General features: G+C 38.6%; 1 protein-coding gene across 1 annotated transcript in view; it reads right to left on the bottom strand.

Moving 5' to 3' along the window:
* Ubr1 (ubiquitin protein ligase E3 component n-recognin 1) overlaps nucleotides 1-14,910 on the bottom strand; it is a 112,304-nt gene that overhangs the window by 76,766 nt on the left and 20,628 nt on the right. Inside the window, exons 4-10 of the mRNA XM_034494620.2 lie at nucleotides 14,485-14,595; nucleotides 7,356-7,486; nucleotides 4,905-5,043; nucleotides 3,714-3,776; nucleotides 3,365-3,488; nucleotides 2,914-3,021; nucleotides 1,969-2,057 (exon numbers count right to left, since the gene is read on the bottom strand). Coding sequence (XP_034350511.1) covers nucleotides 1,969-2,057; nucleotides 2,914-3,021; nucleotides 3,365-3,488; nucleotides 3,714-3,776; nucleotides 4,905-5,043; nucleotides 7,356-7,486; nucleotides 14,485-14,595 — 765 coding nt within the window. The remainder of the gene's footprint in view (nucleotides 1-1,968; nucleotides 2,058-2,913; nucleotides 3,022-3,364; nucleotides 3,489-3,713; nucleotides 3,777-4,904; nucleotides 5,044-7,355; nucleotides 7,487-14,484; nucleotides 14,596-14,910) is intronic.

Consider the following 14,910-nt stretch of genomic DNA (forward strand, 5'->3'; position numbering starts at 1 on the left):
GATGACAAGTTAACAGACTTCTGGTATCGTTATCACAGTTGACAAAAACACCATCAAGAACAAGAAACAGAAGACTAGCATATGAATTCAACTACTTGATCTAGCAGAGATAGACTATTTATTAACTTTAAATTCAAAAGACACAGCTGAAAATCATGGCAGAGTACAATAGTTTACCCTTTCTAAAAAACACAAAACAAACAAACAAACAAACAAAAAACCAAAAGTACCCCTCAGGCAGTGTTTCACAGCTTCTACTCTAACAGTACAGAGTTGGATAAACTTAAAGTATTTAGCAACTTATATGAATCAGGAGACCTATTAGAGTCAATCAACCATTAAGCAGAATGGGCTTAATAGCTTTTGGTTCACAGTGGTGCACACCAGCCCTCCTGTGTTAGATCAAAGTCAACACCACATCTACCCCGTAATAAGCATCTTTTAAACAGTTATAATCAATTTGCCTATTTAATCTTTCTCTACAGAATCTAATAGTTTAAGAGATGACCATGGTATACAACAAAAACTGTGTCTCATCTAAGTAAGATCAGTTTTTGTATAATGAATAAAATTTCACCTCAGATCACATATTCTTCTATCTAGGCCCAATAATCTTATGTCTAAAATGTTTTAGAAAGTATTTACATCTTGAACTATTATCACCTCCAAGGGACAAGACATACATATATGTTCTTAATTCCTGTTGTTATTTTATGTGTATGGGTGTCTTGCCTATGTGTATCTGTGCACCCTTTGAGTGTGGAGTGCTTGTGGAGGCCAGAAAAAAACCTTGAATAACCTAGAACTGGAGTGTGCCAACATTTTGGTGCTAGGAATTAAAACCTAGGTCCTCAGGAAGAACAAGTGCCCTTAAGCCATCTCTCTGGCCCCTAAATGTTAGCAATCTGCTTAGAGAACCCAAAGAAGGTATCTCATCCCCATGTCATCATTTACCCACAATTCTACTTCCTCTCTGCTTCCAACTCTAGTTTTGGTTCTGTCTCTTCCATGCCCTATGCCTCTCAGAACCATCTGAAAATTAAAATCAGAAGGCATTACCTGGCCCAGTAGTGCACACTTTTCATCTCAGCACTTGGAAGGCAGAGGCAAGCAGATCCTTGTATGTTCAAGGCTAGCTAGGTTGATGTAGTGAGACCATGTTTCAGAAGGGTATGGAGGGCTGGAGAGATGACTCAGTGGTTAAAAGCACTGGGTACTTTTTCAGAGAACTCAGGTTCCATTCCCAGAACCTACAAGGTGGCTCAAAACCATCTCTAACCCCAGGTCCAAGAGATTTGATACGCTCTTCTGGCTTCAGGCACAAACATGGTTCACAAACATACAGGTGGATGAAATACTCATATATACAAAATAAAAGTAAATAAATCTTAAATTAAAAACAGCTAATACATCATATATCTTTGAATAATGCAAAGTAACAATCTCAAAGTCCCTGTTCTGTGTAACCTCACAATCATACTTTGGCAATAAGTAAAAAAAGACAAAATAATGTATGGCACATGAAACAGATCAATAAAAAAACATAAAAGAATTTTAATTTTAATTTTTGTATTTTTAATCTCAGTTAAATATACTGGTCCCCTAATTCCTGCCCCTGTCACTTTTCTACTATTCCCTTCATGCAGACACTTCTATTCCTGCAGTAATTTTACTAGCAGGCAAATAAATGATCAGAAAGAATGAGTGGAAAAAAAGACAAGAAGAGTGACTTTCTGGATGACTATAATAGCCTGCCTTTGCTTGGCCTTGGGAAGCAGTCTATTTTCCAATTATCCTCTCTTTAAAATTCTAATCCAACTATTACCATTTGTGAAAATACTTATTGTTATATAAAATGATACATTGTTAATAAATTAATAACAAAATTTAAAATGAGCTTCATACATATTCCTCTGCTTCTATAACTTCATTTGTAAAAATTACATTACAGTTATAAACAGCAATTACCTTCACAAATTCCATAGCAAAGAGTTTTTTGTATTCCATCTCCATAAAAAAACTACTAAAGATCAATTCATGAAGGATCTTACGGGCACCTGTGGATCATTAGGAAGCAGAGAGTGAGGGCATCACCAAGACAGAGACAAATTATTCCAGGCATTAGAAATAGCAAAGCAGAGGTGTTTTGTCTTGTTTGTTAATTACCATGCCAACAGCTTCAAAGATGCGATACAGTCAATATCATGAATTAAACACACAGACACTACCAACTCCTCTATTTTCTGTACCTCTCCCATCACTCACCTTACTGTTGATCCCTCCAAACCTGTGTTTTCATCGTGTTTTTAAATTTTATTTTACTTTTAATTATGTGCAGGTGTGTGTGGCAGCAGGTATGTGCACATGAGTGCAGATGTTCATAGAGGCTAGAAAAGGAGGTCAGAGCTCCTGAAGCTGGAGCTACAGACTGCTGTGAGCCACCTGAGTTTGGTACTGGGAACTGAACTTGGGGTCTCTGCAAGAGTAGTGCTCCTTCCTAAGCTCTGAGCCACGTCTCCAGCCCAGCTGCATTTTATCTTCTTCTACCATTTAACTCAGAACTACACTAACTCTGTCCTTTCCTCTTCTGTACCTTTCAGACTCCCTCTCAACCTTTACTTTCTATGTCTTGTTTGGATTGCTACAGTATTAAAAACACTGCTTTAATAAAAGCATTGTCACATGAATCTGATTAAACACTTTTCAACTGGCTCTTCCTAAATGAAAGGCACTATTGTTAAAAGACAGTACTTCTAGATTTTTAACCAGAAAAATTAAATTAGTTAACTTTGCCTTCACAAATAACACAAATTGTGTTCAATAACTGATGTCACACAAGACAGACTGTGGTTCTATGATAAAGCTATAACCTTCCCCTGACTCTGCAGGTAGCATAAGTAGAGGTCTACTTACCTTTATAAAGTTTTGCATCCCAAAGCATTAGTCTGCTTATAAGACAGGGATTTTCAGAGCCAGGCTCTTCTATGAGGCAGGCCTGGCAAAATATCTGCCTAAAGTCACCTACAAATGGAGAAAGTCAAACAAGGGCAAATGATTTTCTTCATATGATATTTCTCCTAAAAGTGTTTCTGTAATAATGTGTACAAAGATTAAAATTAACTTTGCTATGTTTGATGCCAAGAACAATCATGTCATCAAAGACTCAAGAGGCAAAAAAAAAAAACCAAAACATGTTATTTGATATGCATTTAAAAAACAAATTTAAGGTATTATACGCTTGAAATGTAATCCTGATGAAATCAATCAAAATAGATACTTGGCCAAGAAATAAGAAATTTCAATAATAAAAATTTTTATAAAACACAAGTTACTTAGAATTCAGATAAACAGGGTGCATTCTTACTTGAATAGCTCATAATTTTGTTCATCCAGGAGCCAAGGCGCAGAGCAAATTTCTGGTGAGCCATAACCACAGAGTGCAGCACTTCCACGTGGAGGGGGTGCTGAGAAACGTTTTCTGAGTGACTCTACAAATGACAGGAGGAGTGAGGGCAGGCTCTAAACTGTGCTTTAGTAACCTACACTTCATAAAGGAAGCCACAGAGCCTTCAACTGCCAAGCTGCCAGACATGTTTTTACTCATGACACCAACCATGGCAACAATAAGATCACTCGGCTTTTCTACTTAGGCTCCTAGAAATAAATCTGTGTTTCCTTTTGAACTTCTCTTTGTAGCTAATTCAGACAATTACCTTTATATCCTCCTTTGCTTCCTGGCAAGCAGCATACACACCTGCTTTGACAGCGCGGCGACCCTAATTGTAAGGGAAATAAGAATGAGGCAGGGGGATGATAATCACAGTCAATGAGTAACACACAACCCACCGACTTGATGACTGTCAATTACGATGACGCTAAAATAAAATCCAGGTATGACACCGGAAGAATGTGACTCCAGCAAGCAGGAGGCAGGAAGATCTCAAACTGAAAGGCAGCCCAGGCTACGTGAGACTGAGTCTAAAGAAGGGCTAAGCCAACTGGACCTGGTGCTGCACTCCTTTACCCCAGCACTTAGGAGGCAGAGGCAAGCAGATACTTATGATTCTGATGCTAGCCTGATCTACATAGTGAATTCCAAGACAGTCAGAGCTGTCTCAAAAGAACAACGACAACAAAATCGGAGTTGGGGATGGCATGGGGGGAGCTAAACCAATAAGGCTGACAATCCTCATGATCCCAGAACTCAGCAAATGGAGGTAGGAGGATGAGGAGTTCAAGATTACCCTCAGCTCCCTCAGCTCCATATCAAGTTTAAGGCCAGCTGGGCTACCAGTGCCCTGTCTCAAAACAAACACCAAACTAAAGATATAGTTCAAGGGCAAAGTATGAATGGGCAAAATCCCAGATCAAATCCTAGACAAAAATTTTAAGTTTTTGAAAATTTTGTGTATATAATAAATTTGGTCATTTCAACTGCCATTCTCATCTTTTATCCTGCCCTCTCTCATGTTAAAACCCTTCTTCCAAACAAATCCTCTACTATGTTTGTGTCCTTTTATTTGCTAAGTCACCAAGTTTAATTATAGCTGTTTGAGTGATCAAGGATAAGGAGTTATTTACTGGCGTATGAACAAACTTAGTGACAATATCACTGAAGAAAATGATTACCCTAACCCCCAGCAACCACTAACTGCTGCCAGTCCTCAGGAAGCAGTGGGGCCTCACACTCTCCCCTCCTCATCCATGAGGCTATGCTGGCAGATCTAATCCTGTTCAGGTAATCATAGTTGCTGGGAGTTCAAGAGTACAACAGTTAACTCATGTCCAGGGAAGTTAACTACCCATGCTAAGTCTATAATGAACCATCTTTTTAAAAAGCAGTTAACACCTGAATGGTAGAAGTGGATGAGGACAGCAACGTAAGTCATATGGTGATCACGAACCTCTTTGTCTATGGCAGTGGTGTGCAACTGAGCCTCTGCAAGCTCACAGTCAAGAGCTCTTTGCAGACTGTATATCACATGATCATAGGAATGGTGTTCATCGTTGAAAAGGACACAATAGTATCTTTCATTTTTCTCCCTATTTAAAAAAAAAGATAGATATTCAAATAAAGCAAGCAAAAAAACTCATATATTCTAAAGCAGCACTATGCAGTTTCCTATCTATAGGGAAATGACACTGTAATATTGATACATGGCATGATTTTAAATAGCATAGTGCTATGGATATACAGATACTTGGGAGGCCGAGGCAAAGGTTACTTGCACCCACAAGCCTGAGTCAAGACTGGATAACACTCTGTGATCCCCTGTTTCCAAAAAAACCAAAATAACCAAAAAACAAAAAACACATCAGGTGTTCTTTTCTCCGATTTTTCTCCACTCTCTTCTCTTCCCAGAAGGATGCCTCATACCACTCAACTTTTGTGTGACTCACACACTGACAATGGGAGAGACATGCATTCAGGCTTGGAACCTTCAGGCAGGCAATGATAGGTAATCAGATTTTATTTTTGTATTTGTCTTCTATTTAAGTGATACTGGACCTGACGATCTAGGCTGGAGAGATGGCTAATTGGCTAAAAACAAATACTGCACCTACATGGACAACTTAAAATTGTCTGTAAAACCCTCTGGCATGCATACGGTGCACATAAACTCACACAGGCATATGCTTAAATAAAAGTAAATCTTTAAGTGATACTGGTATTACAGCTTTATAGGGGAAGGTGGAGGGTTTTTTTTTTTTTCCAAAGTATAAAGTGCCAGCACTTCGACTTTATCTCAGATAAACCACTGACCTTAGATTTGATAAGAGGATAGTGGTTTTTTCCTCTAGGAAGATAGTATCTACATTCCAGAGTTATATGAGGATTTCATGAAATATGTGAAAACAGTGGTTATAGATTATGTACCATCAGCTTTAAGTCTTCTATGTCTTTCAAAAGTCCTATTATCTGTGCATGGTGGCACATGACTCTAATCCCAGCACTCAGGAGGAGAGGCAAGTGGATCTCTGTGAGTTCAAGGACAGTCTAGTCTACAGAGTTCCAAAACAGCCAAGGTTGCTACACAGAGAAACTCTGTCTTGAATTATACCCCTTGCCCCCCAAAGAAGAAATATGAGTTCAGATGAACGAAAGAGGTATTCACAGTCACAACACAACTAAGCAGCAAGAGGGAAACAAAGACAAATCTGTATCCAGTGTTTCCTACCCACAAATGATATCCCAGCATTGCTATTTGTTCTGGGATGTGCTTATATTGTGTTTATTGATGAAAATTTTCTTTAAAGAACTGTCATTATCATCTATTTGAAATTCAAGTACTTACAAATAAAATTTCTCAATTACTTTTATTTCCTCAAGAAGTTTATGACCAACACGAGTAAAAAAGTACATTTAAGCCAGGCAGTAGTGGCGCACACCTTTAATCCCAGCACTTGGAAGGCAGAGGCAGGCGGATTTCTGAGTTCGAGGCCAGCCTGGTCTACAGAGTGAATTCTAGGACAGCCAGGGCCACACAGAGAAACCCTGTCTCAAAACAACAACAACAACAACAAAAAAGTATATTTAATATTATTAAAATTCTTAATTATATCTTCTTATATAATAAATTCCCCAGAAAAATAACACCACCAATAAATAAGTAAATAAATAATAAATAGAATCTGTATATGGATTTGTGCTGTAGTTCTGTAAAATTTGAGTGCTATACAAGTAGAAATAGTCCCACAAAGCCTGAACTATATTTTCATGTCCAGAATTCCCTTTTTATTCCTTTGTGACAGGGTCTCACCACATAACTCTGCCTGACCTGGACCTTGCTATGTAGCGTAGGCTAGTCCTGAATTCACAGATATTCTTCTCTCTCTGCCTTCTTGTTCAATTAAGTTAAAAAAAAAAAAAAAAAAAAAAACTTTTTGAAAAGTTAAAAACTATTAATGTCAATGCAAGACTTATAGCTGTTAGAACTGCTGAGTTTTATGTAAAAAACAAATTAAATCCTGATGCCTGCAATAATCCTACCACACTATTTCCAAAGCATAAGTAAGGGGAAAGGTTATGTAGGTGATTCCTTGTTGAGGAGCCCATACCCACTCTTGCCTTAGGCATATAAAACTATTCTACAAAATATCTGTGTTTATATCTATTTCAAAATCATAAAAAATTCTAACTGAGCTTGGGAAGAAAGAAAGGAAGGGAGGGAGGGAAGGAGAGGGGGAAGAAGGAAGGAAGGAAGGAAGGAAGAAAGGAAGGAAGGAAGGAGATGGAGGGAGGGAAGAAAAACATCAGGAAGGCAGGCAGGAAGGAAGGACCACAAACAGATACCCAAGGTTGCTTGGCAACTTAAATAACCATCACTAAGCCTGTGGCTTGTGACAGCTCCCACCTTATCTGCAGTTCAGGAGGCAATTCCTTTTCTTCTTCCCATATAGTCATTTCTACAATGTATTTTATCACAGAAGGGAATATTTTCCTGGCTTGAGCAATTACCTCTTCATTCAGTGGGCAATGCAAGGTCTGTGAGGAAACAACAACAAGAAATATATACTGAGATTCTGTCCACATAAATGGGTAAGGAAGATGTTAAGGATTTAAAATAATCAATTCAGTGAGTTCATTACAATATTACTAAGAATCCAATCAAGTTAAATTCATAAGCTCTTGGTATAAAATTGATGTTACAGATGACAAAAAGAAACACAGACTATGGAATACCTTTTGTTCATATTTTCCTCTGTAAATTCTCCTCATTGTCTTTCTGAATAGCTTCATTATGATAATACCATGCAACAACTGGCTATCCATTATACCTTATAAAAACTCATAACTTATTTCAACCAACTCTCACAGTCACTTGAAAAGTCCTCACGAGCAAGTATTGATAACAAAGAATAAGAAACAGGCCGGAGGTGAAGTTCAGTGGTAAATGCTTGCCTGGGATGAGCATAGTTTGATCCTTGCAACAAAACAAGAAAACAAAAGAAAGAAAAAGAAAACAAAAGAAAGGAAAAGAAAACAAAAGAAAATGAGAAGGCAGGGAAGGGGAAAAAATGGGAGGGGACAACTTAGCTAGTCACAAAAGAATTTTTTTTTTTCTGATTCTGACCATACAAAGTATGTGCAGTGTCAGAGTTGCTGAAGCAGAAAGTAGAGAATCAATGGCTGAGGGCTGGGAAGAGAGAAACTTAGTGCTGACTGTGAACAGAGATTCAGTGGTACAAAACAATAACGACAAAGCAATAACAACAAAAAAAAACCCCACTTGAATTCTATTACATAACAACGTGAACATACTTAATACAGCTAAACTCTATTCTTACATAGGGTTAAGATGGCAAGTTAACCAAACCACTCTCTTCTCTTTAACACCTTTTATGTCTTCTCACCAGTGGTCTCTAATTTTGCTTTTACTCCCTCTTCAACAAGTCACCTTTTCTAAATAGTGTGTCCAGAGGTCTTTATTAAAGAGAAAAGGCATCAAAGGTACTAATATCAACATTGGAACACAACATTCCTGCTCATCTTTTTCCTCCCTCACATTTTCTTTTGACCATTTGTAAACACATTCTCAGGTGAAGAGTTAAAAGAAACTCTTCGGCTTCCATCTGATGCTTCTAAAAGAATTTTTCAAGAAAAGCATTTGCATCTTAGAAATAAACTCAACTGGAACAAAAGAACCAGAAGTTAATAAAAACAATAAAAAAAAAAAAAAAAAAACCAAAGCAAGAAAATAAACAACCAGCCGGGCGGTGGTGGCGCACACCTTTAATCCCAGCACTTGGGAAGCAGAGGCAGGTGGATTTCTGAGTTCGAGGCCAGCCTGGTCTACAGAGTGAGTTCCAGGACAGCCAGGGCTACACAGAGAAACCCTGTCTCGAAAAAAACAAAAAGAAAAAAGAAAATAAACAACCAGAAATACGAGAGAAACTGCTTTTACTTGCATACCAGAGGAGCCTCTCTTCAATGCTCCACAACTTGCTACCAGTGTACCAGTTAGGTCTGCTTATGCTTGGTGATGCTGCACTAAGCTTGGCACAATTCCATGTACCTCGCAGAATATGGATATTGCACTCACGAAGGCATAGAGAATAAATGCTGAAATCACAGTGTTGCAAGAGTTAAATGTGCTACCTAAAGCAGCCTTTTCTTCTCACCTCCAGATAAACAGTTTCAGAGTACTGATTACTTTCCCAATCTAATTTTAAATCCAAAAATGTTCAAGATCAGATTTGAGACTGAATTCAGATTTCTAAAAACAAAGCTAGCTCCCTGGCTACATGAGACACATCTTTAATACTAGCACTTTGGAGGCAGAGTGAGGCTGATCTCTGTGAGTTCCAGGCTAGGCATGGCTACATAGAAAGGCCCTGTCTCAAAAATGATAAATGAATGAATGAATGAGTCTAGCATAATTATTGTCCCCTCACCCAAGCACTTTATTGTTTTCTATCATAATGAATTAAACATCTCCCATCACACCTACTAAAAGGTATTGTTCATATAACCAATCAAAAATATTTGTTAGATATATTAAACAGAAAAGCAGACATTTTACTGTTTCTTGTTTATTTCAGCGTATATAGTACTAATCCCAGCAACTGGACTGCCATGCTTGGGAGGGACCTGAGTCTCAGGCCAGTTGTCTTAAAGAGCAACATGCATATAAACAAACAAAAAAGACTAGAAATCTTTGTAAACTATACTGAAGTTTCTCATTTCTTTTTGGTTAATTTTCTTGGGTTTTTTATTTGTTTGTTTTGTTTTGTTGTTTTGGTTTGGTTTTTTGGGGCTTACAATCATGACCACTTCACCTTGTCCTTTGCAGTATTTACATATCTTAGCTCAGTCTAGTTCATCTAATTGGTAGTTCTTCCAGAACAGGGTCAACAGAAGAATTCTGAAACACTGAGTTCCGATGTACAAATATTAATCCAATGACATGGCTGCTCTGGCAAGGAATCACATCCAAGACCTAGGTGTGATCCAGCTGGAATGCAGACATGCCACACACCTTTAACCCTTCTGGCTGGAATACAGACAAGCCCTTAACACACACCTGTACATTTGTAGAAGGAAGAGGCCATGTTTGAAAAGTGGCTAATTGAGGAGCAAAGTATGAGTCAGAGAAAGATTTGACTGAATGAGTCAGAAATAGGATACTCCCAACTCTCAAGAGGAAAGAGAAGCACAGGAATGAGAAGCAGTTTAAGAGGAGCCCAGGGACAGAGAAGGAACCAGCTCGGAGTCAGTACAGTGGAGTTGAGTTCCTTCCTGAGTTCACGAGGGTCAACGGAAGCAGTTGAAGCCAGAGAATAAAAAGAAATCAGAAAATTAGAACAAATTGCTAGTTAGTTTGAGACCAAGCAGAGCAATTCGGTGAGAAGCTGAGAGAAGCCAGATTGAATCAGTCAGCTTGGAAAGGAGTTTGGGCCAGCACAGCTGAGTTGAAGCACACAGCCAGACTTCAGAAAGAACTAGAAAAGGTGAGCTTATTTAGCAGGCAGTCTCCCAGACAACAATTATATCAGGTGAAATAACTTTATACTCCAAAATGAAATGTGATTTGTATGGATTTTATTTGAGGCAAGTATCCCTGAAAAAAAAATTGACAATGCTTTCCAAGACAGCAGTCCCCAAATGTGCTGGCACAAGTACCTTCACAGGTTGAGTTCCAAGAAGGCATTTCTTGAGCAGTGTAAGAATGGCTGTGTTGTATCCTTACATGTATGAATTCACCTACTAAAGCTATACTTGGGGTTTCAGAATGAAAGTTCTAGAGCTGTAAGAATGATCTAGAGTGGCACATCTTGTTAGATCTGACACCAGTGTATTCTAGCTTCCTAGAACAAGCTTTCTCCTACATTCTGGAGCAATTGATAAGCTTTTACTTCTTCAGTGTTAATCAATTCAGTGATTTTTTTTTTACATTTTTATTAGTAAAAACTTGAAACAGAAAAGCATACCTTCCCTTTCAATACATGTATTTAAACTTAAAACTGCAACGTTTTTCCATATATGCTTTATTTATCTTGTTCAGATATTTTAGGGTAAAACATAGTGATCATGACATTCACCTTCAGTACTTTGATATGTATTCTTTTAATACGCAAAGATATTTAAACACATTATTCTATCTTAAAACACTAATGACAAGTGTGCTTTGCCTGCCTGTTTGTACCACATGTGTGCCCTTAGAGGCCAGAAAAAAAATGTGGTATCCTCTGGAAAAAAAGTGTCAGATATCCTAAAACTGTGCTCTGTGAGTGCTGGATCCTCTGCAAATGCTCTTAACAGCTGAGTCACCTCTCTATCTTGTGTGCATTCCTGTGTGTGTGTGTGTGTGTGTGCGTGCGTGCGCATGTGCCATCTCACCAGCTCTATTCCTCTTATCTGCTCTAAGTGCCCACTGATTCCAAGATCTATACACTGCATGTACTTTTAAGTCCTGGACATCTACATCTAGCTTAGTCTCCCACCCCTAGCTACCATCTTTTCTTCTTCACAATGAAGACCAGACCAGTTCTTTTATTAAAAGATAAAACATAGAAACAAACCAAAAACCTGTATTCCATGTTTTTCCTCATGGCACTGCTTGTTGTTATAAACTAGAAGTTAATTTGAAGGTTTATGATGTCTAGATTTTTTATTTTAACTAAGACTGTTTCATAAGTGAGCTGTTAATAACAACTTTATTATGACATAAACTGTACCATTACAATGTGTTCATTTAAGTGTACAATCTGAGCGATATGTGGTGGCACATGCTTGTAATCTCAGCATCAGGGAGGCTGAGCCAGGAGGGCCGCCATGAGTTCAATGCCAATGCTGGCTACAGTGAGTCCCTGCCTACTAATGCTCATGGTTTTTTGTTTTTGGGCTTTTTTTTTTTTCTTTTTTTTTTTTTTTTCTTTTTTTTTTTGGTTTTTTCCAGACAGGTCTTCTCTGTGTACCCCTGGCTGTCCTGGAACTCACTCTGTAGACCAGGCTGGCTTTGAACTCAGAAATCCATCTGCCTCTGCCTCCCAAGTGCTGGGATTAAAAGCGTGCACCACCACCGCCCAGCAATGCTCATGTTTATATGCACATATTAGCTTGCGCTCTGCCCTCCTCAGAGAAGTGCTTTATGGCTGTGGGAGGCAGCTAACACGGAAGCTCACAGTGCTCAAACTGCCAACAGGAAATGACTGATGATAGAGTGCTCAGCCCTATAAGAAACACTGGTATCACTCTCCACAGCTCAGAGAAAACTGCTGAAGAAAGGGAGAGCAAAAACATAAGAGCAGGAAACTAGGTGCTGTGTGGTAAAAAGATGCCCAGGACATGACATGGCTGCTGCTGTCAACTCCCAGCAGCTGCAGCTACATGCATAAGGCTTGCACAAGACCAGGCTTTCCAACATTTTATCAAGGGAAAAGGGTACCCGAGGCCCCACCCAGTCCTGACTGACAGCTGTCAGTTAATGGTTGCTGTGGGTGGGGGTATCATTTTCTGAAGGGGTGTACCTGCTAAAAAGTAGTTCATAATCCAGTAAATACTTTTCCTGCTGTCTGGCAAGTTCCCTCAATTACAACATTCTCAGTTAACTAAAATCTTTGCCCTTGTTTCAGGAGGTAAACAGACAACAGTCAGCTCCAGTACACTCCTGTAAGCCCTGGTAGGCTAAAGCAGAATGCCCAGTGCACTTAAGGCCATTAGCATGTTTTAGGCCAGTTTGGGCTACACAGTTGGAGCTTGTATCAAACAAATATGAAGAAAACAGCAAAGAAAAAAAGAAAGAAAAAGAAAGAAATGGCTTTCAGTACACCCGCTGAGATGTACAAGCACAGTCAGCAACAGGATATTTTCTCTAAATCTAGCATACACTCTATTGCTTTTCATCCTCTTACCCATACATCCTGCTTATTCTTCCTATCCTCGTGCCCTTTCCCCCATTCCCTCCTCACTTCCTGACTTCCAGATACCGTTAGTCCATGAATCAAAAAACAACTATCAAGTGTGTTTCTTCAGGCAACACCTTAGCACTACTGTCCACAAGCTGCACTAGGGACAAAGGTAAAGCACAGAAGTGTTTCCTGCAGCTCACACTGTGACCCTTGTCAAACCAATACTTCAGAAAGACAGTGCAGCAGGGGACTCACATAAAATGAAACAAATGAGCAAAATGGTGAGAAAGGGGAAAGAAGATCTAGAGGCCATTTCCCTTCCAATGGACGTGCAAGCCCAGCCAAAGAACACCAAAGAGAGCACAACACACTCCCACAAACTCAATACCAACACAAAGATAATGACCTAACTGAAAGGCTTAGAGATTTCAGTCTATTTTTTTAAAACAGGATCAACAACCATATACCGGACTTCTATAAACAGGTTAAGAAGTCAGTTAGGATCAACCCAACTCTAATACCTAGAGAGGTCTTCAAACAAAGTCATCAAAGAGCATCACCCGGCCCTAAGATGTGTTCAGTGCTTATATGGAAATCTAGAATAGTTCAAAGGGCACCAAAAAAGTATATATTCCTTGAAACTATCAAAGATTTATCTATGAAACCGCCTGGACATGGTGTTTGGAAAGAAATACTACACTGTGACTATTTTGTCAAGTATTTCAATGGTTACATACCAAGTATTCCCTTGGCTTTTGAATGTTGGCTTTTGAATGGTACTTTGCACTGTCTGATAAAACAATTCATTTTTATAGTTAGATGTAACATTCCCCATACTTGGGAGGCAGAGGCAGGAAGATATCTGTGAATTCAATGTCATATATACAGCAAGTTTCAGGACAGCCAGGGCTATGTAGAGAGACCCTGTCTCAAAAAACCAAAACCAACAATTCATTTTGATGTATGTTAGCTGAGAATCCTTCAGCGATTTGGGGTTCCCACAGCTCATCTGTATCTGTGGTCCTACAATTTCTTCCCTCCTAATATCTAAGTGTCTATGTCTGGATTTGCTCAAGTTCCTTTCTTGACTTGAGTCTATTTGTCTTTTTCCTTTAAGAAAAGCAATTACTGAATCATGTGTTTATTTTGTTTTCATATTCATTACATTCTGTTCTTATCTATTAACAACTTCTTTTTGTTCTTTTGGTCCCATCCCACCCCCACTCCCACCCCCACTTGTGCACATTCTCACTCTGGCTCTCCCTTTAGGACAAGATTTCTCTGTGTAGCCCTGCCTGTCCTGGGACTCATTCTATAGATCAGGCTGGCCTCACACTCAGAGATCCACCTGCCTCTGCCCTCTGAGTGCTGGGATTAAAGGCACTACCATAGCCCAGCTTTTTTCTAGTTGACTATTTAATAAAAAGTATTCTGAATTTATTTTGGGTATGTGTGAATTCATTTCCTCTACAGAAAACTTTAATTTAGAGTAGAAAAACAAAATGTTGTTATAATTAACTTTTAGAACAAAAATATTAGATTCTAAATGGAATCTATCTTAATCCATATATATTTATAACACTTATTCTCATTAAATTTCAGAAAATTTAAAACACCAATTAAGCTTCTTACCTCTTTTGTAGTACCTGCTCTTCCAGGTTCGTGATCCATACAAAAGGGGCCGGTTTTCCACGCCTCTGTGTCTCCACAGTCACAGAAGCCCCCTCCAGTAGAAGTATGCATCTAATAAAAGACAAATGAGTTTTCATGGGCCACACATTATTATAAAGCAATGAAAAGTAAGACAGTTGACCCAAATAATATTCACTAACACTTCTTAGCTGTATTTAGGGCAACAGAATCAGGATAGAATAAAAATCATTTCAGTTAGTTACCTAAGAAATACCAACCACCGGAATATTTCACCATAACAAAACTGGGCCTTCTAAATGTACAAGTTTTTAAAATGTAACCCCACATTTTAAAAATAATATATTTTTTAATTAAATGGGAACTAATGGAGAACAGATTGAAAAGTAAAAAGATCCTTTATAATCT

This window comes from Arvicanthis niloticus, chromosome 2 (genome assembly GCF_011762505.2).
Source record: "Arvicanthis niloticus isolate mArvNil1 chromosome 2, mArvNil1.pat.X, whole genome shotgun sequence".
Classification (NCBI taxonomy): domain Eukaryota; kingdom Metazoa; phylum Chordata; class Mammalia; order Rodentia; family Muridae; genus Arvicanthis; species Arvicanthis niloticus.